This window comes from Dermacentor andersoni, chromosome 1 (genome assembly GCF_023375885.2).
Source record: "Dermacentor andersoni chromosome 1, qqDerAnde1_hic_scaffold, whole genome shotgun sequence".
In the NCBI taxonomy this organism is placed as follows: Eukaryota; Metazoa; Arthropoda; class Arachnida; order Ixodida; family Ixodidae; genus Dermacentor; species Dermacentor andersoni.
Window position 1 is genome coordinate 312,704,852 of NC_092814.1, and position 27,812 is coordinate 312,732,663.

Below are 27,812 nucleotides of genomic sequence, written 5' to 3' on the forward strand. Positions count from 1 at the left end.
GAGCACGGGCCACGCGCTCGCGCGTTCCCTTTCAGAAAAGACCACCCTGTACATATATCCGGCTACACCCAAGAGCCAGATCGAGATGCTCATGTCAACGCACTTTGGTTAGGTCAGTGATGACAACACCACGCTCATCATCGTCGTTGGTGATTTCAACGTTAACACCTCTAGACCGGACAAGAAGTGGTTTTTGTAATTTGTGTTGCAGTGCTTTGGTTTCATGTGCCGCACAAATTGCGGGAACCCCACCACTCACCATCTGTCGTGCGTAGATTTGAGTCTGGCTAAGAACGTGTCGAAGGCTGTACCCGAGCCGATCAGCGTGTACCATAGCGACCACAAGGCCATTGTCACCACCATCACGTCCGAATAATAATGACCACCGATCAAGACAATAAATGATTTCGCGCATTTCTTTAAAATTCTGTGTCACCTCTGGGTCGTGTGATAAACAGCTTCGGTGGTCATCCACCTTCACGTAGTGAAATGGCTCAATATCTTTAAATTTTTATTTCCTCTGGAAAGCGATCTTTGCATCATCGACATCAAACATTAGCGCTCTTCTCACTATTCGTGAGAAAGGAAAATGAACTCCCACAAAAAAAGTAGCGCTGCTTGCTGTGTATACCAAAGAAGCTGCGCGTTTATTTGGGCTACAGCTCAAGATTTGTTAAGCGGTGACGAGAAAACAAACACGGGCACACTTTCAAGCAAGAGACGCCAAGCAACTTCTTTAATTCGGTCTCCTACATGGGTCCCTGTCTGCCCTAAAATGGGGTTTGTTTAAAGGCGGCGTGGGTCGTTAAACGCGGCGCGCATTCGGGCACAGTTTCACTAGCGCTGGGGAGAGATCGCCATCTCGTTTTCGCCGGTATCCGGAAAGCTTCGTGCCACACCGCTAACTGCCCCTTCTAAAGCGCCTCTGCAATCAGGTCGAGATTTTGTCGTCCTAAGCGCACGACACTCTGCGCCGGTGCTCCCGTCATTTGCAGCAACCCCCTTAGCTCTAGCTCCGAGGATTGCATTCGTGAGGCCCTTTACAACTGCGGCCCGCGCGGCGCGATAGTGTTCAGCTGCTGTCAGAACTGACTGCGGCGCCCCGATGTACTAGCCGACGACATCATTAAGCCTTTTGTTGTACGTGGATTGTGCTTATAACGCGCTGTTATCCGGAAGGGCGACGACATAATAGTAGCATACAGCGACAGGTTTATGTATGTATGTATGTATGTATGTATGTATGTATGTATGTATGTATGTATGTATGTATGTATGTATGTATGTATGTATGAGCATGCGTGTGTACGTCTGCTTATCTTGCAGCCTGATCGTCGTCGACCGTGGTTCCTAGGACGCGTGATAATTTACCCTCGAAAATGAGGCCCGCGCGGCCGTGATTCGCCGGCTCGTTCTCTGTGCTGCGAGCAACGCCAGCGTCTTTCACGCCCCGCTGAGGTAGGCATGCACAGGTGCCGATAGACGACTGCAGGCTCCGTTGAGTAGGCAACTGGAGTCGTATTTTGCGAGCCGGTTTTGTGAGGGTTAGGCCGTCATGCAGTGGCTATATTGCTAACGCATGCGCGCGATAACGCGAGGAATCCAACGCAAGCTTGGCCTTGCGTGCAAAACACACACGCACACGCACGCACCGACGCACGCACGCCTGCTTTACTATTCGGACGCGACGCACTTTCGTATGATACCATGCAAAAAAATCAGAGCTCTACTCGCTCACACCGAGTTCAATTAAACGAAGCTTATATGTCTTTTCCTCTTGCCCGCTTTCTCTCTCATGTCACATCATCACACGGAATGGAATTCGACGAAAACGTTATTACGACGCTGAACACACCGCTAATAAATTCTGACCACATGAGTTTCTTTAAAAATTAAATTATGGGATTTCACGTGCTAAAACCACGATCTGATGCCTTCATTGAAGGGAGCCTTCATTGTGGTGAGGCACGCCGTAGTGCGGGACTCCGGAAATTTGGACCACCTCGGCTTCTTTAACGGGCACCTAAGGGCCAAACAATGAAACCCTCCTTACCTCAGTAAGGAAGCCTTCATTGGGGTGAGGCCACGTTATGTCACTCTGAAAGCTTCCTTACTGAGGGGCCCTTAGTGAAGCCTTCCTTGGTGCTTCACCAGCGTAAGGTAGCTCCGAATCTACCTTCATGCTTCCTTACGCAGCTCCTGGCCCTGAACGAGCGCTTCACCTCACTGTTTAGCCACTGGACGTTTGCTTGCGCATGCGTGCTGTCGGCCGCTTGCGGCGAAGCGCGAGCACGGTACGGCTTGCCAGGCATGTTCGTTTCAGTCGCATGTTCGGCATGAGTAGCGTTCCTAGGCGCTGCACGATGCCGGCGGTGCCAGCGTTGCTGGAGCACATCAATTTTTGCGTTATAATGTGGTACTTCTTTACGTTTAGTAAACAAAACTAGAAGAAAGCGTGCATGCGTCTCTATATTGGCACTTCAATTTAAAAATTATACGACGATACAACATCTTTTTATTGAATAATGACATTCGCATAAAGCTTTCAAGAGATGCTCTCGAACCCAGGCATGCGGCAACCGTGCCTTACGTGAGGACGGGCGAAGGGAGCTTTCAGAGTACGCTTGCTTTCGCCATCGGTCTTTCGCTATAAGGAGGCCTCACGTAAGGTTAGGAACCGGTCGAAAGAAAGTTTCATTGTTTGGGCCTGAGTCTAAGTATACGGATGTTCTCGCCCCCGTCGAAATGCGGCCGCCGTGGCTGGGATTCAATCCCGCGACCTCGTGCTTGGCAGCCCAACACCATAGCCACTAAGCAACCTCGGCGGGTCACCTGAGGTTCTTTAACGTGCACCTAAATCTAAATACACGGCCCCCTTTACTCTAATAGAACGCCGGGCACGTGTTCCACGCAGGTAGAAACAACCGGACAGACAAACTCACTCACTCACTCACTCACTCACTCACTCACTCACTCACTCACTCACTCACTCACTCACTCACTCACTCACTCACTCACTCACTCACTCACTCACTCACTCACTCACTCACTCACTCACTCACTCACTCACTCACTCACTCACTCACTCACTCACTCACTCTCCAATACCTGACTGTCCAGGCTCTGTTTAATACCCGAACAATGCTTCCTGCCCCGTCGTTCTGATTGAGTTTCGGTGTACCGAGAGCCACGGCATCACCGCCAATCTCAAAATCTCTCCGTCGTAATAAGCTCCGCCGATGCGGCTGCTTTGTTATCCCGCTCGTTTTGATCCGATTCTCTGCGAGCCAAGTTTCCATGCTCGCAGCATTTGTTTTCTCCCGCGATATTCGCGCTTCTGAATGTGTGTTCAGTAGACGTGCAGTCTTGCTCATTGTTGTTTTCATTAGTCCCGTACGTGCACTAAATTCATGACCCCGGTCATTTGCTCCGCTTGATATTTCTGTTTTCCTTACCCCAATCCTCTGTACCCCATTTCACGGCAAAGAACACTGTCCCTTTACTTTCCTAAGCTGCAAACGGAAAAAAGAAGAGAGAGAGAGAGAGAGGGGGGGAAATAACGAAGAATAAAGTGAGGGCAAGTCCCGACGGCACAATTTCCTTTGGTCTCCTTCCCAGGATGTTTCCCTTTTATCACCAGCAATTTACTAGCCGACTCCTCCTCGTTTCTTCTTTACTGTTTCTTTTTTCTTTTCATACGCGTTGTACAGCTGCTTGTATGCACTGCCCCTTGCTCGTTGTTCCCGACTTGGCTGCCGCTGCGCGGCTCGTTTGCCCAAATCCCTTCCCGTCTGTTTTAGACCGCCTTTCCTTTGCCCCCACGCACGAGCAACCCCCCCCCCCCCCCGCCTCAAATAAGCGGCGCTTGACGCCTTCCCTCCCCACACACCCACGAACCTCCAACCACCCACTCCCGCCGGCTCACGCGGACGTAATTACAGAGCTCCGAATCGATATGCAAATTAGAAACACGCGCGCGCGCCAGTCGGTCGCGTGCCGGCACCTCCTCATTCTCCCAGTATGTGTGTGCGTGCCGTTTCTCTCGGAATTTTCTTTTTTCTCGGCGTTTCTTTTGTTCTGCCGCATTTCATTGCTTCTGGACGCGATTTCTCTTCGTACACCTTTCATTACAATCTTGTTTTTTTTTTGTTTTTCTTTTCATCTTGGCTTTGGGCAATCTACGAATTCCTGCCGTCTCTCCCCCGAGAGTTCCTACACAGGAAAGGAGAGAGGCGGAGGGCGTTCGAGATCGGGGACATTATGCAGAGAAATTGGGAAAGACAGGAGAGGAAACGAAATTTTATTTCCTTCTATTACACTCGGAGTTAGTTCGGTTATTCGGAGGGAGGAGGGACGGCGTGGAATGGGATGCGAGTTTCTTCGCTGAACCAGGCGCCAGCCGCGAAACTGGGATGAAAAGCGAAGTGCTCTATATACAGCTGCGGCCGGCGCCGGGCTCGTCAATTTGTTGCGGGCTTCGTCGAGCGGTTGTTTCACACGCCGTCTCCACTTCGCTCGTGCTCACTTTTTCTTTGTTTCCCGCCCTAACCGCCTTTATCAATCCGTGTCTCATCTCCAATTTCGGCTCGAATGGAAAGCGTCAGATGGGAGGAAATAAAAGAAACAGTGCGCATGTGTTCGCGCACAGAGCGATGAGAGTTCGTGGACCGCAATTACAGTTCCTTCTTTCTTTATTTATTTCTTTTTTCCTTTTGCTAATTTGTTTGCGCCTACTCTTACTGCTTAAAGCTCGCGCGCGCAAGTCTCCGACGCGTTTGGAGGCGGGCCGCAGACTCAGTAGAGCGGTCGAGCAACAAAGTTGCGTAACGTGCCCCATTCACTCGGGGCTCGAGGCGCAATAATTTGCCGCCTTCACCCCCTGTTATCAAGTTTTAGCACTGCAAACAAACAAGCTCGCTGCGTTGCTCACGCGTCGACGTTACAGTGTGAAAAACGTTACCTCTATGTACGCCCGCCTGTAAACAGTTAAAAATTCAAACAAAAGGCCCTCGGGTGCCTTTTTTCTCGGAGCAGCGAGTGTCCTCGATACCGGAGACGACGTCACAGATCTTGCCAAACCACGTCACGGGCCCCGTCCGAAGCGCCCGAAGCGGCGATTCCTGTTGCTGTTGAGTTTATCGTCGTGTGGTGAAATCTAAACGAATAGCGCACAAAACGGTTACTAAAGCGGCGTCACTAAAAAAAAAAAAAATTTGGTGAAGGCGACAAAGGGAATTAGGTGGTGCACGTGACGTAAGCTTTCGGCGTTGTATACATGCGGACGCTGGCCCAGGCAACGAATGAGAGTCTCTTGGCGCAGGGAGGGTAGCTCGCTTCTTCCTGCCTCTCAGTGTTTCATTTGCTTTCATCTCCAGTATTACTAAGCCATTTTTTTTTAACTTGTGGTAAAACGCTCCCTGGATGACTCCTTGCAATTTGCAGTGCCTATAGAAAGAATAATTTCCGACGGATTCGGGCGAGGGTCCCGGCGAGTGCGCCATGCAGTACATCGCCAAGTGAATGCGCATTGAATTAGCTTAAGAACGGCGGCTCCACTTGTTGCAACTTTTATATGTGCAGAAAGGCAGACTTCCTCACCGTTGCTTTGGCCATTTATATCCTAAGTCGTTTACCTTGCATTGTTTCGTTTTTTCATGACTCTACACGAGATGGGGGTGTTTATCATGACGATAGGGATTTATTGGCTCATCCGCTTTTAAGGCTATAGAGTGGTGTTAAAGCTTTGTTCTTAGGGACTATGTTAACTTGAAGTATATGAGCAAAGCGCCATGACGTCTTTATCCTGGTTGAGCAAGGAAGAGCTGCACCGTGTGGCGGTACATTGCTTACAGCTGGTGCAGTGGTCTGTGTGAATCTTTGTGGGCCTTTGTCGAATGACCCTCTATCGAGGCTAATTGAAATGAAAAAGCGTAATTCTTTATTATGAAGCAAAGGAGGAAATACAGACAAGTCGTGGGGTCGCAGAATTCATGTGGGGACGGATATTACCAGCGAAACTGTTTAGGCTGCATACATGAGCTGCACACATTATGAAATCATACATTTTTCTTTCTTATACGGCACCAAGCTGGGCCTACACAAGCGCCGCCGCGGTCGCCGCACGTCCCGTGCATCTGCCGCAACCGCTGCTGCAGCCTCGCCGGCGCCTGCAGTCGAACTTGCTACACCAAGTGCACTTTCTTACATGTGTATAGTGCTTCTCTTACAACGCCGAATTTATGGGGTTCTGTTTGGACCCAAGATATTAAACTTATTTTCTGGAAGTTGGCAAAGTGTTTGAAGCTTGCTTCACCTCCGCCGAGGGTCGGCCCAGTATTGCACTATCTCCGGGATCGGCTCACGCATTGCTGTGCACGTGCCGTGATACGGACGTAAGCCGGCCATAATACCTCCCCCTGAAACGCACGCGGGGGATGCCTACGGGAGCTTGAGGTAAATAGCTTCGCTGCAGTAACTATATAAGTATCAGTTTTCGAAGTAGTACCATTGACCTGCAATCCACGCACTTCAACACTTACGAAGTGCATCGTTTCCTTCGTTTCCGATAATTATTATCGTTGTGCCTGTAGCGACTGGTGCACCGTGCACGGTTTTCGCATCTTCGCTTCTTCGGAAATGCTAGCATCCAATCGCTTCCTTGAGTCGTGGGAACAAATGAAAGTTACGTAGCCCGTGACGTCAACCCGCAATCCATACTAAACAGCGTCTATTTCGGTTTTACTTTTTTATTACGATATTTTTTTTACGAGAAAACGTTTTGACACCTCTCGCGATTAAACGCAGCTGAGGCATACAAGGCGCTACGATTTGATTTATGCTATAGCTCTTTTAACTTTGGGGTGGCCGCCATCTGTATTGCCTACACACAGAAACCGCCATCGCCTAGCGTATAACAGCTCCACTGTAAAAATAAATAGAATATTAAGAAGAGCTGCTTTTCCGTAGAACGGTGGTGCCAGTCCGAATGAAAACTGCAGCTTTATTTGCCAGCTCTCGAGGACAATCCGTACATACGAATGAAACACCTGCCAGCCTGACCTTGAAATTCGGGCGCGGACGGTCTCCGAAGCGCCACACCAACTGCGCCTGTAATGGTTCAGCACGTGGCGCATACTAACGAGCGCGTCCCACGACAACTTGGCTCGGTCGGCGCAAGCACCACCTGCATGGCAACAGCGCAGCAGCAGGTCTGCTCCTACACTGCTGAAGAAAGCAGAAAAGTGTGGCGCACGCCACAAGGGAACGAATGAATCAATTCAGAGGCGCTACGTGCCAAAACCACGAGTTGATTGTGAGGTACGCCGTAGGGGGGGGACTCCGGATTAATTTTGACCACCAGGGGAGGGGATCTTTAACGTGCCACCAATGCACGGGACACGGGCGTTATTACATTTGGGCCCCATCGAAATGCGGCCACCTCGGCCGGGATTCGATCCCGCGACCTCGTGCTTAGCAGCGTAACACCATAGCCGCCTGGCCACCTCGGCGGGCAGGCCACTAGGGAGCCCCCAAGGTTAAGCCTGACACATATCGCATTATCTGAAAGCCGACACGCATACGCTAAAGCTCCTCCATCAGCTTACGTTGACAGCGGCAGTAGTATGGATGGGCTTTAGTGTACGCGTTTGGCAGCGCGAGGAGGTGCAACGTGTTCACACGTCTACTGTGTGTGGCGTTCATGCCATAATTGTGTACGGGGATATGTAGCGACGTAAACAACCTTACTGCAGTATAGCCAACGGTTCGATATATGAGCCACTTTCCGTCTTCATGCAGTTGCGCTTAAATAGACACTAAATAGAAAAGGAAAGCTAGTTTACAGCTATAAGGCCTTCTTTGAAAATTTTATTTTTATTGATATCGCGGTAAGACGTTTATTAACAAAAGGGAAGTGAAGGCTCAACTTCCACGTTTTGAATTTCGCGGCGCAATCACAGCGCCGATACGTCAACGTGACGTCAACGTGTTCAATTTTTTAATATTTCTTTTTAAATTTGCGCCGTTGTGGCACAGCAAGTATTCTGAAAACTTGTTAAGTTCTATTTTTTATTGATGGAAAGTTCCATGCAGTCCATCTTTACCGAATAAGAATTCACTAGGTTCGAGCGGATGCTGTCAAAATTCATGACGTCACGGTGGGCTAGTGCGGGAACTGGACAAAGCTGTTGTGGCAAGAGCGGTGTTTCCTTTGGTGGTGCCGAAGGGCAATTGACTAATGCAGCTGAACTTATTTTCCCCCTTTTGTTCACTTAAGGCCTTACCAGGAGGCGTACAGAGACCAGGCTCCCTTGTACTATACTTCAGTAGTGGAACGCGGTATTCTATACTTACCGCTGCCATTGTCGCGAACGCAGTGACTTTGCGAGCATGAGCATTGCCACGGTGCACACCTGTACGCCGCGGCGTTGCGTATATGGTGTGCCGTCTCCAGACTCGTCCGCTGCCACGTTCCGCCCGCGGTAACAGTCAGTGACGACTCCTTGACGTCACTCCTTCGGCTCTAGGTTCTTACATTTGACGCATGGTGTTAGCTAGCACCCCATCACCTCCCGCACCTCTGACTGCTTCGTGACAGTCGCCAACGCGCTCCGCGCCTGAAAAGAACTCGGTCAAAGGTCGGCAGCCGCCCGGGGGCCCAAGAGTCGGAAAATGGGACCCCGTTGGGAATAGAAGGAAAGGAGGAGAAAAGGATGAAAAACAGAAGTAAAGCGTAAAAGTGAGATGCAATGGACAGTTTAAAGAGAGGTACACGTGCATTGAAAGGCTGCTGTACGGTACAGCGATTAGTAAGTAACAAGCGAGCCAAACAAAGGACTGCCGAACGGAAGAGTTTCCCTGCAGGCAAACCTAGTGCCAATGAGCACCTCCTTGATCCACTTTGTCTGCGATGAAGTGTCCCAGATGAGTGCAGCTTAGTGTACCTTACGCATGGAGAGGCACAGGACTAAAAAGGAAACATAGATAATAAAACAAACAAAAAAACTGAGGAATGTAAGGATAACGGGTTCTCTCATGAAGGAGTCACATATTCACATTACCCACTGTAGGACGTAGAACTTCGACATCTTGGAAAATCCTAATTAAAAGTGAAGTAAAAATCGGATGTTCACACGTCATAGAACATAGCTTGAGATAAACGCTTGCAGAAAGAGCAATTGGTCGGCGCAGATGTTTCTTCACACATGTGCTAAGTTGCCCCACGTATGTTGTCCCGCAATGAAGAAATTGATGCTAAGTTATTACGCTGCTAAGGTGCCCTACAACGAAGAAAGTTATGGTATTAAAAGCAAGAAAGTGCCGACATACTAAAATAGCAGTTTGGATAGAAGCATGGTTAAAAAGGAGAATGCTTGCGAGAGGGTAAGGACTGGGGAGTGGAGAAGTATATCCCCTCGACGACAAATTAAGCCTCGTGGCGTACACCTGAGCTAGCCTGCCCGAGGGAACTCCGCTGAATAAACGAGCGCAGAGAAGTGATTTTGCTAACCAACAAGCGAGTGGCGGGCTAATTGCCTTCGACACCCTCCTTCTTCAGTCTGGCGCAGCATGAACCGAGAAGGGAGAATTAAGCGACACAGTAGAAACCGACAGAGCGCGGAAGAAGGCCAAGACAGGCGAGAAGTTTAAAAAGAAAAGTGAACAAAAGTGAGCGAAAAGCGGCAGAAAGAGAAAGGGGTTGGGAAGGGCTGCGCACCGGAGGGCGAGGAACCGCTGCGCCGGTCCCGCAGGGGCCGACCTCCTTCCGAAACTTTCAGTCTGGGGCGAACCGCGCCGGAGCTGCGCGGTATACTTGTGTAGGGCGGGAACAAAAAAAATGACAGAAAAAAGCAAAGAATCACGTGAACGACTCCGCGTGCGAAACCGACGAGATCGATAGGCAATTTCGAAACGAGAGCGGTTGGCGAGCGCGAGGCCGCACACGCACGCACACCACGCACGCACACAGACGCGCACCCGCCTCCGCTCCTGCTGCTTCCCTGCATGGCGTGCCCGCCGTGCAAGGAAGGCGCAGAGGTGGCTCGCCGTTGATTGAAAGCGTCTCTCGTGAGAGCTGTCGCGCTCGGGGGCCCGCGGAGGTGAGCGTTCGCCTGGGACAGAGAAGTGCGGGGAATGAGAGAAGGTGGCGCTCAGGGCGCCGCGTTGCGTGCGCGCGTGCGAGCGTGTCGCTGCAAAAGTTTGCCGCCGTCGCTGCTGCCGCGGGCCGCACTCGCGCGCCTCCGCGGCGCGATCGGCGCGCACGCCACGCCACTTCCGCGTCAAAGCGCCTTCGCAGTTCTCCCGACGCGTCGCGTATCTTTTATTTTTTCTCTCTCTCGACTATTCCTGTCTCGTTGTCGGCTTCTCGCGCACTCGGCCCGCTCAAATTCAGAGAGAACCTCGTTCCGGCTCTTAGCCCATGTGGGGTGTCCGGAATGCAGCGCCGCCGTACTGATAGACGCGGTATCGAGGCACCGCCTTTAATTGGCGCCTAGTCCGCCTTACTCTTCAGTCGTGTACGACTACGCGGGGAGTGCTGTGCGAATGGGAGATGACTGAAGTGCCTGTAACAAGGATAGCGTTCCATGTCCGTCTTGAGGTATATAGGAGAGGGTGTAGATCTATCGTGATCCGGTGGTAAAAGAATAATAATATTTAATATTTCATGATACGGCTTTGAGGCGACTCAATCGCCCTCTTCTGCCTGGACTAGCGAAGGCAACGTTGTTCAGGTACTCACTTCCGGTCAAAATATTTGGCTCTTATGCTCCCTACTGAAGAAAATAACAATAAATACGAATACACTAGTGATACGCAGGAGCGTTCTTTCTTGAGAACTGCTAAACCATCTTTAAATATACTTTTTGCATTTGAATGCAATCTCAGTAAACGCGAGTGGCAGTTGGCAACATATATTTTTTTAGTTAGTCTTTCAGGTGGGTGTTAAGGAATTGAGAAAATTCGAAAAGCAAGCAATATTTTAGTCCTATAGCTTGCAACTCTGTAACTCTGCAACAAAAACAGATATGAAGTATACGCGAACAGCCTTTCCTGGTGGTGTTTCACGTGGTTTTGACAATACCAATATTTCTCTATTATATTAATGTCCTTACAGCACTAACAAAAATGAAAGAAATGTCTCACGTCAACTGAGGATTGATTAAGAACGTTTCTGCTCTTTAAAGGTCGTATCGGTGCTTTTATTTTTTTTCTTGCAGACGACTGAGATTGACTCGGCACTAACTAACAATCACTACCATTCACACTAACTGGCACACACTCACATTCGTCCACATCTCCACTCATAGTCGTCGACATTAGCTTGCAGTCACGCATGTGGAATGAGTTGATAAGTGCGCTCGTGGGTGAGTGTGCCGAACTGTTACGTTTCGCCTACAACGCGCGGTAATGCCGGCGCGGATGCAACGGACGCCGGGGCTTTGTTCAAAGCGGCGGACATTTTGGCTCGTCCGACGCCGCCGCAACGCCTACCCGCCAAGCGTGTCCAGGCGTGTTTCAGTGCCACGTGTCTTCGTGTGTGCGTGTGTGTGTGTGTGCCCTCGCTTGTCAAAGCGCGGCAGCCGGGGAGCGGAGTTCCCCGAATGAGGAGCCTGGACGTCTCTCGGCTCAACTGTTCGCGCCGTCGTGTGGGTGAGGGTTGGCGATGCGTCACTACACTCGGTTCAGCAGGTCTCTCGGCTCAACCGCTCGCGCCGTCGTGGGCTCCTGCTGCGCCGTCCCGTGACCTTCATCCCGTGACCTTCCCTCCTTCCCTTTTGGACCGCGACGCCGAGGGTATAAGAGCAGCTGCCCCCGGACGCCAGAAGAGAGGCTCCGATTTGTACTGTTGAGTTACGTGCTCTCCCGTCTCTCCAATTCGGTCGACCTGACCGGCCGCTCTTTTGCTATGTTAGAATAAACAAGTTGTTCTGTTACCAGTCTTCTCATGCTTTGCCGGGACCTTCGGATGCTTCCAGTGCCCCAGGCCGCCAGGCCAACGCTACCCTTGGGGCTTGCGACCCATTGGCAATAACGGGCGTCAACACCGAGTCCCCAACAACTCGTGCCAGCGGTGCGATTCCAACATCTGGTGGCAGCGGTGGGATTACAACATCTGGTTGCCAGCGGTGAGATCGCGACAACGGAGGCCAGCAGCGAAGAGATGCGGTTGACTGTATGCTGAGCAGCACAACGACCATCCGGGAGCAGCGCAACGAGCCCTGTGTGATGACTGGTTGCCTGCAGCGGAACGACTGCGCTGAAGTCTTGGCTGCAAGGTTTGGTGAGTGCGGGACTTTCTTCTTCTGAGTTTTGCCAGGCTTTTGTTAGTGTTAGAAACAGAGCTGGTAATTGTGGTTGTCGTTGCTACCGGGTTAGTTTGCGGCAAGACAATAGTAGGCAGTAGAGAAAGCAGCATTCAGAGCAGCCATGGATTTGAAGTCGTTGCGCAAACCGATATTGCTGGAGCTTGCAAGAGAGTTGGGTCTGGATGTCTCAGACAAACTCAGAAAACCAGAACTGCTAAGGGCTATTCTTGAGTTAGAAGCTGAGGATGACGAGCTGTCGGAATGCCTTGAGACCATTGAGGAGAGGGAGCGTGAACTTAAAGAGCAAAAAGAGAAACAGGAGCGTGAACTTAAAGAGCAAAAAGAGAAACAGGAGCGTGAACGAATAGAACAGAAGGAAAAAGAAGAGCGTGAACACGCTTTGGAAATGAAGCGTCTCGAGGTAGAGATGGAACGTGCTCGTAATGGAAGTCAGGCACACGGTGCAGGAGAACGAGTATTGTTCAAAATGACTGACCTGATGCGGCCGTTTAAGCTTGGAGAGGACATTGGTTTGTTCCTGGTTAACTTTGAGCGAACGTGCGAGAAGCAGGGGTTCTCTCGGGAAACGTGGCCACAGCGCTTGCTCACTTTGCTACCCGGCGAGGCGGCCGACGTAGTCGCTCGCTTGGAGAGAGAGGAGGCAGAGGATTTCGACAAAGTGAAATCGAGTCTGCTAAAAAGTACCGGCTGTCAGCGGAGGCGTTCCGTCGGAAGTTTCGGGAAAATGAGAAAGGCAGAAGTGAGTCATATACAGAGTTTGCGTACAGGCTTATGTCAAACATGCAGGAGTGGCTCAAAGAAGAGAAAGCGTTTGGTGACCACGAGAAAGTTCTGCAGTGTTTCGGGCTAGAACAGTTTTATAGTCGGTTACCTGAGAACGTGCGGTACTGGGTCTTGGATAGGCCAGACGTTAGTACGGTGGCTAGAGCCGCTGAGTTAGCCGAGGAGTTTGTGACGCGTCGGGCTCGCGGAGCTAAGGACGGTCAAAAGGGTGAATCTGGCTCCAAGTTTGAGAGGCCGAAGTTCACACCCATGAGAGCAAAGGGGGACACACGTAGTTCGGATGCAAGTGAAAGCAGTCCGACCGAACGTAAGGAGACGGCGGCAACCGAAGCCGAACGCAGAAAGCGGTTCGAGATGAGGCAAGCGCGCGTTTGTTATACGTGCCAGAAGCCGGGTCACTTTTCGGCGCAGTGTCCAGAAACAAAAACACAAGTCGTGTTTTTGTCTATATGCAGCACTGACGAGAACATGAAGCTTCTCGAGCCTTACATGCGAGACCTCCTCGTGAACGGGAAAGAGTGCCGAGTGCTTCTCGATTCCGCAGCTACAATGGATGTAGTTCACCCCTCTTACGTAGAACCCGATATGTTCACGGGCGAGTGCGCATGGATCAAGCAAGCAGTGGAAGCTCATAGCGTGTGTCTGCCGGTAGCAAAAGTGCTTATTGAAGGACCTTTCGGAGCACTTGAGACGGAGGCCGCAGTGTCATCTATGCTGCCCCCCCAGTACCCGTACTTATTTTCGAACAGGTCCGATCACCTCCTGCGCGAGAAGGGGCTTTTGTTTGGTGAGGCTAGCGTTCAGGCCTTAACCAGATCGAAGGTTCGGGAGCTCGCTGCAAAGGCGGTAGTTGCGGGGCCGACGTTGTTGAACGATGAAAAAGGGTCAGAGGCGCAGCAAGCTAGTATTCAGAGCACGCCCGAACGGGATAAAATTGAGCCTGTAGCGTTAAAGGCACCAGATACTAGAGAGGAAATTCCCGATGCGGGAAAGTTAGAAGAGCTTCCGGGACTAGGCTCAGTGACGAACAGGAAAGACACCGATCAAGTCATTAGTGACTTAATAAGTAAAGCATCGCTGTCGCCTGAGCAGAAAACCGAACTACACCAGCTCTTACAAGAGTTTCAAGGTCTGTTCTCTGAGAGGCCTGGTAGGACTTCTGTCCTTACTCATGACATAGAACTTACCTCCCCAGAGCCAGTACGATCCAAGGCGTACCGGGTGTCACCCCGCCAGAGCGATATTATGGAGGCTGAGGTAAAGAAAATGCTACAGCTAGGTGTTATTGAAGCGGGTGAGAGTGATTATACCTCCCCTTTGATTTTAGTTGAGGTACCGGGCAAGGAACCTCGTCCTTGCGTCGACTACCGCAGGCTTAATTCCATCACTAAGGATCAAATTTATCCGATCCCTAACATCGAGGAGCGCCTTGAGAGAGTGAGTAGCGCTCAGTTTATTTCCACCCTAGATCTTGTCAGGGGTTATTGGCAGGTTCCACTTACAGAAGAGGCTAGTAGGTATGCGGCGTTCATTTCACCAATGGGGACATTCCGTCCTAAAGTTTTGAGTTTTGGTTTGAAGAACGCGCCATACTGCTTTTCAAGCCTCATGGATAAAGTGTTGCGGGGACAGCAAGAATTCGCTTTACCGTATCTAGACGACGTAGCGATATTCTCCGCATCCTGGCCTGAGCATATGGCGCACTTGCGGGCAGTGCTAACCCGCCTGCGCGATGCGGGCTTGACAGTCAAGGCTCCCAAGTGCCAGTTAGCACAGGCCGAGGTTGTCTACCTCGGACACGTGATTGGTCGGGGTCGTCGCCGCCCCTCTGAAATAAAGGTGGCCGCTGTGCGAGACTTCCCGTAACCGCGTACGAAGACCGATATTCGGTCGTTCTTAGGTGTCGCCGGCTACTATCAGAGGTACATCCCCAGGTACTCTGATATCGCGGCTCCCTTGACGGATGCTCTAAGAAAGACAGAGCCGCAAACAGTCGTCTGGGATGAGACGAAGGAAAGAGCTTTTAGCGCCCTAAAGAGCGCCCTAACAAGCCAGCCTGTGCTACGATCGCCCGACTACACAAAAGGGTTCGTTGTTCAGTGTGATGCTAGTGAGCGAGGCATGGGCGTTGTACTGTGCCAACGGGAAAATGGAGAAGTAGAACACCCCGTCCTGTATGCTAGTCGTAAGCTGACGAGTCGTGAGCAGGCGTATAGCGCCACCGAGAAAGAGTGTGCGTGTATCGTGTGGGCCGTTCAGAAATTGTCATGTTACCTAGCCGGCTCGAGGTTTATCATTGAAACGGATCACTGCCCTCTCCAATGGCTGCAGACCATCTCTCCCAAAAATGGCCGCCTCCTGCGCTGGAGCCTCGCTTTGCAACAATATTCCTTTGAGGTGCGTTACAAAAAGGGGAGTCTCAACGGTAACGCCGATGGCTTAAGTCGAAGCCCCTAACGTGAGAATCAGCCTCAAAATTGCTTGTTACTGATGTTTTTCTTCCTGAGGCAGGATTTTTAACTTATTGCTTTTGTATAGTGTTTCAAAGTGATGATGTGCTTTCTAGTGCAATTTTCCGATTTGTGGACGCGTTCTGAGTGCTGCTAAACTACTGTAAGGAACTAGGCAGCAGTATAAAAGGGGAAAGAGCCTGGCAGGGCTTAGTGAGGGTTGTGCCGTGCTTGCTGACTGAGCGGTTGACTTTCAGGCGTGGTTCTAACGCTTGCCGGAAACGAGAACAAAAATGTCAACTCTCCCGAAGTCACTTTGCAGTGTCCTGTGTGAACCTGAACGTGAGAACGTGGCCTTCTCTGTGCGCTGCGCTCAAGAAACGCCAACGGACGCCCGACTTCGGTTATGAGCATCATCGAGCGACATCCCTCCGGACAGCGGATGCAGTCCCCTGACCATCGGGATCTCCTTCCCCCGGCGGGGCGGTCTGTTACGTTTCGCCTACAACGCGCGGTAATGCCGGCGCGGATGCAACGGACGCCGGGGCTTTGTTCAAAGCGGCGGACATTTTGGCTCGTCCGACGCCGCCGCAACGCCTACCCGCCAAGCGTGTCCAGGCGTGTTTCAGTGCCACGTGTCTTCGTGTGTGCGTGTGTGTGTGTGTGCCCTCGCTTGTCAAAGCGCGGCAGCCGGGGAGCGGAGTTCCCCGAATGAGGAGCCTGGACGTCTCTCGGCTCAACTGTTCGCGCCGTCGTGTGGGTGAGGGTTGGCGATGCGTCACTACACTCGGTTCAGCAGGTCTCTCGGCTCAACCGCTCGCGCCGTCGTGGGCTCCTGCTGCGCCGTCCCGTGACCTTCATCCCGTGACCTTCCCTCCTTCCCTTTTGGACCGCGACGCCGAGGGTATAAGAGCAGCTGCCCCCGGACGCCAGAAGAGAGGCTCCGATTTGTACTGTTGAGTTACGTGCTCTCCCGTCTCTCCAATTCGGTCGACCTGACCGGCCGCTCTTTTGCTATGTTAGAATAAACAAGTTGTTCTGTTACCAGTCTTCTCATGCTTTGCCGGGACCTTCGGATGCTTCCAGTGCCCCAGGCCGCCAGGCCAACGCTACCCTTGGGGCTTGCGACCCATTGGCAATAACGGGCGTCAACACCGAGTCCCCAACAACTCGTGCCAGCGGTGCGATTCCAACAGAACTAAGGCGTTGCTTGAGGTTCTAGCAGGAGCGAGGCTACAACTTCACGCGTTAAATGACCCCTAATCAGAATCGGGCATTGCAATCGAGCAAGCGCGGTGTCTAGATGCCGCAATGAGAATCGTGTCTACAAAATATTACACCAGTGCACGTTCCGAACGCTGCTCGAAATTCAACCAAAAGCACCCGCACGATCCCTCTCTGAGGGGCGACTGTCTTCGTCAGCAGAGGTGACGTCACAGGCCCTACGCTTCCGCGTCAAACACTCTGTAACGTACACATAAACACCAGCAGCACGAACAACTCGGGGATTCTCGTCAAATGAAGAGATCGCGAAACTGGCTTTGTAAATGCAAAAGGCAGGGTTCCTTACGTAGAACGTCACGTGGACCCCCGTCTCCGAAACGAGGGAAAACAGGGGAGAAATGTTGCTTGCAGCTACTGGTCAAGTCAGTGAGAAAGAGCCCCTGCATGCTGAATAGCTGCCCTCACCATTGATTCTAAGCATGTCATTTGTTTTCCTCTTGGCTAAAACAAAAACTTTCTTTTAATGCTTCCTGTAGAACGCCCCGAGTTTTAAAACGCTTAGTGTATAAGCAAACTTTCTGCCGGTGCCTGGCTGAGGGCCTCTTAAGGGAGATCCGAACGCGTGCAACACAGCAAAACAAGATAGGCGAAGTGAGATATGGCGAACGTAGCAGCAGTCTACCGCCGCGTTCCGTAACAACCTGTCCGTGCGAACTCGCGTGGAGGCTTAACGCATGCGTCTGCAGCTTTGTAGTAAGCGCTTACAGCCGGCTCACTACCATTTCGTGACAGCCTTCCCGGCGAATCATGGCGTGCGGCATGGCGTGCGTGCGGCATTGAGCTACTGGCCAGGCAGCAGAACGCCTTCAGAACACGCGAAACAGTCGTTACACCGCAGGGGCTGCCCCGTATCCGAGCGCAGTTTATTTTTCAAAGCCGCTTTTGGCGAAGACGGTCTGTTTCCTTGGTAACGGTTTACAAATCTCTCTCAGTGAAAGTGTGCAGGTTTGCAAATCGTCGATGGCCGTACTATTTCAAAGGTCTGGAGCATAGCGACGGACTCGTAAAAGAGGAAACACGCTCCCACACCGAATTCACAAAGGTATTCGTCAGCTAGACGTGTTTCGTTTCCCTGCCACCTACGCTATAACGTTGTATTCACTATCACAATAAGCCGGTATACCGGTTCCTTAACGCACGCCGTAACGTGCGAACTGCGTGTGATTCAGGCCTATCGTGTTTAGGCGATAGCGAGATTCTACCTCTCCCTCGCACACTTGCATAGTGTGTGGGTGGGACATAATATGGCCTATGCGCTGCCTGTTGCGACGCTGTCCTGGCGTACGCTATGCCTAGAGTGGGTCAAAAGCGTGGCAGTTTGGGCGAGTTGGTATGTCATGACTGTTTTAGGCTTGGGCCATGCATGTGTAAGCTCACCTTCATTATCATTATCAAGCAATGAATTGGCGTATCTCCGACTGCAGCCACAGGCTGTCTGAACATGCTACCACTTGGTTACTATCGGTTTTGTCGCTTGGTTTTTTTGTTATCCCTTGATGTCATATGGTTTGCCGAGTGTATAAGTAGTCTTGTGTCACGAAATAAACCATCAGTTGGAAGTTAGCGCTCACCCTGTTTTCCGTTCCCTTTGATTACCCCTACCTCCTTCCTTTTTTGCTCTTCCTGAGCTGCGCTACAAGCCTAAAACAGCCTGGAGTGGTTGCTTAGCCCGCGACTTGACGGTAATGTCCTCTCAAAGAAGTGAGGTGACTGGAACACGGCATAACAACACATCGTCATCGGACCTTATCTTGTATGCCATTTCTCACGTACTTCCTGATGCAGGAGTAGCCTGCGTTCTATCCGGCGTCAGCTGTGTGCCGGCGAGCGCTTATTACACGAGCGCTTCTAGTGCGTGGTGAATTTCGTCGCTGCATTGGTCTTTCTGACTGCAAAATATTCTCACCGTTTTATTCCGTCCATTCCGCAAGAAGTCCACAGGAAAAAAAAAAAAAAAATGTTTCACCCATAGTGGTGGTGCGGATTTGTTCCATGTCTAAAACCGTCACTCTTAAGATTCAGACCTGATCGTTGATGGTAACAAATAAAGTTCTCACTCGACAGTCTAATTTTGCAAGATTTCTTGTCGCTTGCGCGACAATTCCGTCCTTGCGTCCGCACAGTACCATATATATATATATATATATATATAGTATTGCTTTTGCTTTCTCAATCTTGACATAATTAAAGGTGGTGTGGCATACCCTTATTCTATGTGTACGTAGGAATTCACAGACGGGTTTGTTATTTTATGGCATAGCTTTTTACATGATCTTGAATTGTAGCGCGAAGTGACATAGACATGTTATAGACATAGACATGTTTCTGCAGACAGTAAATGGCGGAAGTTTTTCTTCTTGCTTCGTTGTATCTAAAGCACACACAAAAAAAGAAACAAAGAAATTAAGACGAACGCAAATTAGGACATTTTGTCACAGTGTTTTGTTTTAGCTTTTTTTCTCTTTCTGATTGCATTCACATTGGTTACACAGATTTAAATAAAACACGCAAACACAGAAAGAAACTAAGTAAACGGTTAAGGTTGCATGTGGGCTGGTTGGTGCGTCATATTAAATTCCATTGGTGTAGCGCAGCTAAGACGGGACGAGGATCGAGACACAGAAACACGCACGCAGCGCTGTTACAATAATAGATTTATTTACGAGATGTGGGACCCTATAACGTAGAACTATCACAGCCTATTTTTATTCCAGTCTCCTAGCGTCATATTTACGCAAGCACCGACGCAAGCATCGGGCAGTAACCCGCAGCGTTGTTTGAAAAGCCCAGTCAAACGCGCTCCTCATTTGTAGGAGGTCACATTTTGTGCTTTCAAAGCGAAGAGTATATTGCCTACATTGAGCAGTTTTGTTTGTGTAATTAGCTGACAAGAGGCGAGGAGCACGCTCAAGTCGGGAAGGTTTCGAAGGGCCGAGTGGGCACAGTATAAGTAGATAAGAGAATGAGGAGGGTGGTGGCGGAGTTTGCGATTAGTCCGCTTCCCCTTTCTTCGCTTGCGCTGGTCGAAAATCGCGGCGATGTTTAACGGAAGGCTAAAAAAATTACCGACGATTACGTTACTTCCTAATGCGAAATTTGAGCGCAGCAAATAAGCTGTTTCACCTTTTCGATAGATTGAGGCAAAGAAATCGAGCAACACATGTATGCGCTATCACAGAATTTTTTTTTTATTTTTCACACGTATTCCTTTAACAAAGACTCCACTAACAGTTCTTGACAGTCATGAAGGAAGCTTTGTGGTCGGAGAAATAGACTGATATATGTTCGACTTGGTACACCAATGCTTGATTCTCAAAGACGAGATCTATACAAGTGCCTCGCGAGGTTGTCACAGCCGTGGGACGCGTTACGAGCGAGAGGAACGGGATGTTCTCCCGCATAAGCGTTAGGAAATTGCTGTTTGTCTTTATGTCAAGCCGCCACCGATCTGGCTCTCTGATTGCCACCGCACAGGGCGAACGGCAGCGGCAATTTCGGCTCGGGCGGTGCACATATACAGATCCGCCGCCACCGATCTGGCTCTCTGATTGCCACCGCACAGGGGTTGCATTGGAGGAGGAGCGAAGAAAGGAATTAAGTTCGAGCCGGCGCTTTGACAACCGGAGGCTCGCAGGAAGAGGGGGGAGGGGGGCGGCGTGTACACCCAGCGGCAAACGATGGGGGCAGAAGCGCGCGCAGCAAGCGGACAACACGATAAAGGGAGGAGGGAAGAGATAGCAGCGACTGACTGATGCCGCTGACGCCGATAGTGAGTCAACCCCAGCTGCGGAGTTGGTTTCAGGGACAACGCCGCCGATGCCGACACAAACAATATGATACCCTCGCTTCCGCAGCGCTAAGAACCAGGTCTAGCCGTGGGAAGGTGGTCACGTATTCGTCGACGTGCCGGGGCCTACGTGAAATAACCGGCGCGTCGGCAACTGAAGAGCACCCTATCCGCCACACAAGAACAGGGGGGGGGGGGGGGGACCCTTTCCTCCTCTTTCTGCATGGCGGCGACGGTGTTCTATGCAGTCACGTTATCTTGACTCTCTAGCGGCGTCAGCGGCATCCAGCGGTATCAGTCGGTCGCTGCTAGCGCTGGGGGGATGAAAGGGGGGCGGAGCTGGTTACGAGGCCGACGACAACGCCGACGACGACGCGAAACCCAGGAACGGACGCCAAAGAGCTGCGCTCTAAAAATACCGCCAGAACGGATCCTCAGCAAAGAAGAGTTGACAGAGTGATGTCGTATACGTACCGAAAGGGCTCGATAACATTGTACTGCCGCACAATGACTCTTATAATAAGCAAATAAATCCATGCTCTCCGGCAGCTCCGAGGAGCCAGTGGGCAGCCATCTTCTTTTCCTTTCGGAAGGGGGCAGTCTGCGGTGGAGCCTGCGGGGGCTGTGTTTTCAGGCCCGGGCCCGACCCGAGCCCGAAAGTGCTATGCGGCGGCCTGCCCGAACCCGACTATGTTGTTTCAAACCTGACCCGTGCTCGGCCCGGGCCCGAAAGCTTTGGGTCCGGCCCGACCCGGCCTGGACCGGATTCGGCCCGTTAGCCCTTGAGCGTAAGCGAAGCATGGCCCGATTCTCGGTAATTGTGAAGATACCATCCGCGGCACAGGACATTTTCTGTAGATCTGACTGTGCCAGGACTTCGTCTGGCGTTGTTGATGATGGGGGGAGGGAGGAAGAGGCAAGCGCATTTCTCATCCTCGGCCGTAGCACAGGCTATGCATCACTGTCCACGCGGCTGAGCCCGCTGTGTAGATTCTGCGGGGAACTAGCAACACTGAATCACATTATATGGGACTGTGAGCAAGACAAACTTCCTCCTAACCCAATGGCCTCCCCCTCACTTGAAGCATGGGAGGCGTTGCTGTGCAGTTCTAGCATGGACACCCAACTCCAGGCCATAGAACGAGCTCAAGAGGTCGCCATGAAACATCGATTGACAGCCTTCTGGCCCACCTGAAGAAACCACGCTTAATCACCCCACGTAACGCTGACGAAATAAAGATTTTCCTACTTATGGTAGGCAGTTTTCAAAAGTCGCCAACAGCGTACCCGGCCTGTTATGGGCATGACGGATACTCCGGCCTATTACGGGCCTGACCGAGGCCGGGGCCAGACCCGAGCCCGAGGCTCCTTGGCCCGAGCCAGGCCCGGGCCCGCAATAGAGATAGCTTACCCGACCCCGGCCCGTGGACCGGGCCGGGCCGGGGTTTCGGGCTTGCCGGGTCCGTGCAGTGCTCTAGTCTCCGGCTATTCAGGAAAAAGTTTAGTTTTGTTCGGCATATTAATGCGTCCTTAATGCGTACACGTCACTTTGACGCGGCGAGTTTTCGCGGTTTCGTGACGTCGCGTGACGGAGAGGCAATATGGGCGCAGCCCAAGAACGTTTGACGAATAGCAAAGGACTAATTGAGAAAAAGACATCGAATCAGAAACAACTATTTTTCTTTCGTTTGGCCTAATTCTACATAGTCAATGTACAATAGTCAATGTACGGGGCCGCGCTAGCTCAATTTCGGAAGAGTATCACACGCGTAATGCGAAGACGTGGGTTCGTGCCCACCTGCGGCAGGTTTTTTTTTTTTTTTTCATGCACTTTCACTTTATTAATATAACATTTCTTTAGTTCAATTAATAAGTACATGTAATTTCCCCTATGCTATCCTTGGTGCCTTTGTTTGTTGGCTTCTTGTGATATTCACTAGGTGCGTTATTGGGCAAGCGCGATAATAGAAAGCTCGTGGTATGCATTTATGACATGCGCAAAAATTCTAATTCTTTCGTTGATAATGCGATGGAAGGTTTGCTGACGCATGCGTCACCATACATGGCTATGTATTGTGCTCCGATGATTACCCTAGTCATTTCGTTCGCGCTCTTACCCAGAATAACAGTTTTGCTAAAGATCGGCCGGCAGGCGTACTAATTGCAAGGAAGTACAAGAAAACCATCGGGTGTGTCCCTGTTTCCTTTATTCCTGTGTTCACGTAGCCTATCATTAAGGCATCTACCAGTTTTGCCAACATAGCTTGCATGTCATTGGGTTACGGTATATAGATATCACCTGTGCTGCGCCCTACGTATCATTCTGTGTTTCTTTTCACAGTTTGCTTTATGTCTATGCTCTGGCCTCGTTTTTCGGCAATGACTGCTCAACCCGTTTGTGCCAGAGGATACAACCTTAACATTGCCACGTTATGCGAGTTTCTCCAAGTGGTGTGACGCGCGATGAATATAAGGGATAACAGCTACCCGTCTCTTGTGAGAAGTAGAGTACGCTTACATGCTTTGTTTTGCCTGAATCTGCTTAAGCAGTGCTTCTGCTACTGAGATCATGATATGATATGGGCATCCAGAGTGACATAGACGTTTCTCTCATTGTCAGAAGCTTAAGTGTACCAGATGATCACATGAATTAACAAGTAACAGCGCAATAAAAGCCACAGACACAATAAAGGTGGACAAAGACAGGCGCAACGTTCAGAGTGCAGCGTTTAGGCGACCGTTCCTGCGGCGAGCGTCGGCGTTGTCTCTCGTAACCGAGTGAACGAGCACAGCGAAAGACGAAAGCGAACGCGGAGCGCAGCGGGAGATGAAAGCATAGAGCGCGAGGAGGAAAGCGTAGGAGGAGGCTACAGTGAAAGCATGAGACGGAAAGCGGAGGAGGAGAGTGTGGTGAAAGAGTGAGGAGGAAATCAGAGTGCCGCACGAGACTACGAGATTACGAGCGAAAGATGAAAGCGAACACGCAGCGCAGCGGGAGATGAAAGCAGAGAGCGCGGGGAGGAAAGCGTAGGAGGAGGCTGCAGTGAAAGCCTGAGACGGAAAGCGGAGGAGGAGAGTGTGGTGAAAGAGTGAGGAGGAAATCAGAGTGCCGCACGAGACTACGAGATTACGAGCGAAAGATGAAAGCGAACACGCAGCGCAGCGGGAGATGAAAGCAGAGAGCGCGGGGAGGAAAGCGTAGGAGGAGGCTGCAGTGAAAGCATGAGACGGAAAGCGGAGGAGGAGAGTGTGGTGAAAGAGTGAGGAGGAAATCAGAGTGCCGCACGAGACTACGAGATTACGAGCGAAAGATGAAAGCGAACACGCAGCGCAGCGGGAGATGAAAGCAGAGAGCGCGGGGAGGAAAGCGTAGGAGGAGGCTGCAGTGAAAGCCTGAGACGGAAAGCGGAGGAGGAGAGTGTGGTGAAAGAATGAGGAGGAAATCAGAGTGCCGCACGAGACTACGAGATTACGAGCGAAAGATGAAAGCGAACACGCAGCGCAGCGGGAGATGAAAGCAGAGAGCGCGGGGAGGAAAGCGGAGGAGGAGAGTATGGCGAAAGAGTGAGGATGAAGGCAGAGTGCAGCACGAGACTACAAGATAGCGCCATAGTATTTGTAATCTGAATGTATGTGCAACGCGAATTGTGCAGTACTTTCTCGAAACCACGCGAGCATCAGCGATTACACTGGAACCTTCCACGAGTAATGTTAAGAGCCGACGCGCTTGACCCGCAGATCAGGTTTTTGATGGTCGCCGACCCTGCTCGCCGCTATCGTGCTCAAGTGTCACTTGTTCTGCTACGCTTCGCTCCATTTGCAATGTGCCGCACGAGACATTGTTCGCGCCAGCCAACATATCGCGAAATGAAACATGTATAGAGCTGCGCTCAAATTTCGCATTAGGGAGTATCGTAATCGTCGGTGAACTTTTTTCAATCGGTTACAAAGCCACATTTTTTGCTATGCCTCTTTAACAAGTTTAGAATGCGGCGAATTAAATGGGAGCAAAGGCTTGTTAGCGCGAGGATGATAGAACGAGCACGTGTGAAAATCAGTTGAAAAACATCCTAAGTCTAAAAACCGCTTTACACCATCAAATAGAATTTCAAAAGTAATTTCGAGAGGATTTAGACACTCGCGTATGACAGGTTGAACTCTGCAACACTCTGGTCGAAATGTTCGGAAGTACTGCCAATAAATATTAGAAAATCGCCAACACAGCGAACTGTGAGAACTACACTATAGCCCAACATTAAGCTCTGTTATAGCGAAATATTTTAACAACATTAGAATCTTTCAACCTTTCTTCAAGCGACCCGTCTATCATAGCGAAAGAACAAATTACTTAGGATAGCAGCTCGACAGAACCCGATGCATACCCATTTTTTTTTGCAGATACGCGGATCCTTTTTAAGTCACAAATGTTGACGATAAATAAAAACCAAGAAGCTCTAAAAATATTTCACAGGAACCCTTGCTTCGTTCTGAAATCGAACGGCGCCTACTTCATCAATGCTGCTTTCAATACAAAGTCATCAGTTGGTATGCGGTAGTGAGTAATAAAGGCCTTTAATGTCCGTAGAACAAATCTTTCAGTCCTTTCTTTTTGGCATTCGCGCTAACGTACTCAAAAACCTGCTCGGTATTTCTGGCGAGAAACGGGTCATTGATATCCAAGACGTTAAGTTTTTCCGTAATACATAAATCAGTGGCCCTAGCTCGGACCTTATTCGAGGCAACCGCTTTGGGTTCATTAAATAGTTCTGGAATGGCAACGCACGCGTTTTTTCCGAAGGTTCGGTGGGTTCGGTGAAGGGGCCTTCTTTATCCGCGGGTTCAAAACAAAGCGAATTTTCACGTAGGAACGAGGTTACGCGTTTAACAGCTGAGGCTTACATCGTGTCAGCACATCTACGTCCCCAAAGTTCATTCTTGTTGCTTCGTCGTGCGGCGCTAGTGAGAAACTTAAAGCACAACTGATAGAAGCTCGTGCTTGGTCCATTGTGGCCTCTACGGCGAACTTTGGAGAAGAATACATAGCCATGTATGGTGACGCATGCGTCAGCGGACTTTCCATCGCATTATCAACAAAAGAATTAGAATTTTTGAGCGTGTCATAAATGCATACCACGAGCCTTCTGTTTTCAGGCGTGCGTTATTTTTTTTTTTGCTTTGTTTACATTTTCGGCGCACGTGTCCACAGAGACGCACCTAGTGAAGGATATATGTACTGCCCGTCTAGGAAATAAACACATCGTTCAAAGTTGGCGCTGTGTGTGTGTGTTTCTGTGTATTTTCGTCCCTTCTGAATGCGCTGCGTCAATGGCATTGAATAAGAAGTAAACGGAACACGCGCTCAACATCAACTGAGTCTTATTTCACTGTTGTCTGTGTGCACGGGGGCAAGGCACACATTGAGATTGCAAACTCCAGTAGTGACCAGTATCTAAATAGATAAGATACCGATCTCCTAAAGAAATGTTACAAAAAAAAAATAAATATGGTAACACTTCCCGCCAATTAGTCCGCCTAACCGCCTTGACGCCCCCCCCTTTTTTTCCGAGTTTGTCGTTTGCGTTGTAGAAAGAATAGAGTACATCTCTCTCTTCTACGATGGCCTCTCGTGGTGAGAATCGTTCCGTTCCCTGTCGTGCAGACAGTCCACTGCGCTTCTTCTTCAACGTGACGCCCAGCGAGTCGGCCAAGGAGGAAGTGCTGCAAGCCGAGTTCCACCTGTACAAGCTGCGCCCCAAGCACAGGCCTCCGGACAGGCTTGGGGACGCCAAGTCACACCTGCTCGAGGTGAGGTCCAATTAGCTCACATTTCACGCACTAACAACGTAACTCCCAAGTTCGTTCGTTAAAAAAAAAAAGTTCGCTCAACTCAGCAACCTCTTTTTTTTTTTAATTCCAGCAAGTTATATGTTACATATGCGGTTTATCTCTTACAATATCAAGCGAATATTGGCAAACTACATATTTTGCGATACATTTCTGAGTACACGTCTAAGGTTCGGGCGTAATTATGTGAACAGATAATAAAATCGAAATCTCGGAGGAGTATTGTTTGACGCACATTGTTTCGTATTTCGCGGTGACCGTTTTTCGCCGAGGTTCGTATTCACAAACTGCTGTTGCGCTATGTTTGTTCGTGGGAGCAAATTCCAGCCAATCCTGATGGGGGATGTATTATTAGCGAAACCTGCCGCCCAATGGCCAAAAGCACTTACGAATGAAAATCTTCGCGAATGCGGGCCCGGATTATCACTGTTTTCAAGTTATCGCTCAGCGTGCCTACTGTATCCGAAGCTTCTTGAGTGTTGTCGCCAATTCTACCGAGAAGGAGGCGTTCCTGATCAGACTGCGCGCACGTGGTAACATTGTTGTACGTTCTCGAATGTTACGCGAGCGCACCAGCGACTAATCTGGCCCCGTATTCAGAAAAAAGCTATTCTACCAGAATCGTTCGTAAGTGCGAGTTCCAGCCACTCCTGATGCTAAAGGCATAATATTAGCGAACGCGGCCGGCCGCTGGTGAAGAACAGCGCTCACAAACGAAAAACTTTATGCAGCGAAGCTGCATATGGCTAGGTTCTGATGAGAAATGTGTCCGTGGGCAAGAGCCGTGTAGAATGGAAAACATATATGTAGTCGTCCAACTGTTTCCGCGTGGCGTTATCAATCGCGGCGGTCGCTCTAAATGTTATCGTTTTATCGACCGTGTTATGAAGCGTGACCTTCATGGCAATACATAAAACGTGGGATGGCCGCGCTCCTTCGCTCCCATTGGAGGGTGGAAAGGCATAAGAAAACGCAATAGTGTACCCATCAATCGTCGACTTTAACGTCAACCTATAGCGCGCCCCGACGGCAAGTGGATTGTATCCTTCCTTTTATAGTGGTTTGTGATTGAGTGATACACGGACGTCAATGCATCGACCACGCGTCACCGGTCGTGTATAGATGTAATGTTAGCCAAGAACCTGTCTAGCATAGCAGTACAACCGATCGTGGTGTACCACAGCGACCACAAAGCTATGTGTACGTCTTTATTCAATCAATATAGCAATAACCATATAAATCACTATAGTTGTCAATATAGTCTTCCCAGTACAGCTTCGCTGGTTATCCTTCTTTACAAGGTGGAAGGGCACTAAATTTTTGCGAATGCGACTTCTT

General features: G+C 50.3%; 1 protein-coding gene and 1 non-coding gene across 2 annotated transcripts in view; both read left to right on the forward strand.

The window, feature by feature from the left end:
* Positions 1-27,812, forward strand: part of LOC126548190 (bone morphogenetic protein 4-like) — a 337,221-nt gene that overhangs the window by 175,997 nt on the left and 133,412 nt on the right. The window contains exon 3 of the mRNA XM_050196325.2: positions 26,290-26,435. Within this exon, the coding sequence (XP_050052282.1) occupies positions 26,290-26,435 (146 nt within the window). The remainder of the gene's footprint in view (positions 1-26,289; positions 26,436-27,812) is intronic.
* On the forward strand, positions 6,175-6,367 carry LOC126548692 (U2 spliceosomal RNA). Its single transcript, XR_007603018.1, has one exon. It is a non-coding gene; the product is annotated as a U2 spliceosomal RNA (small nuclear RNA).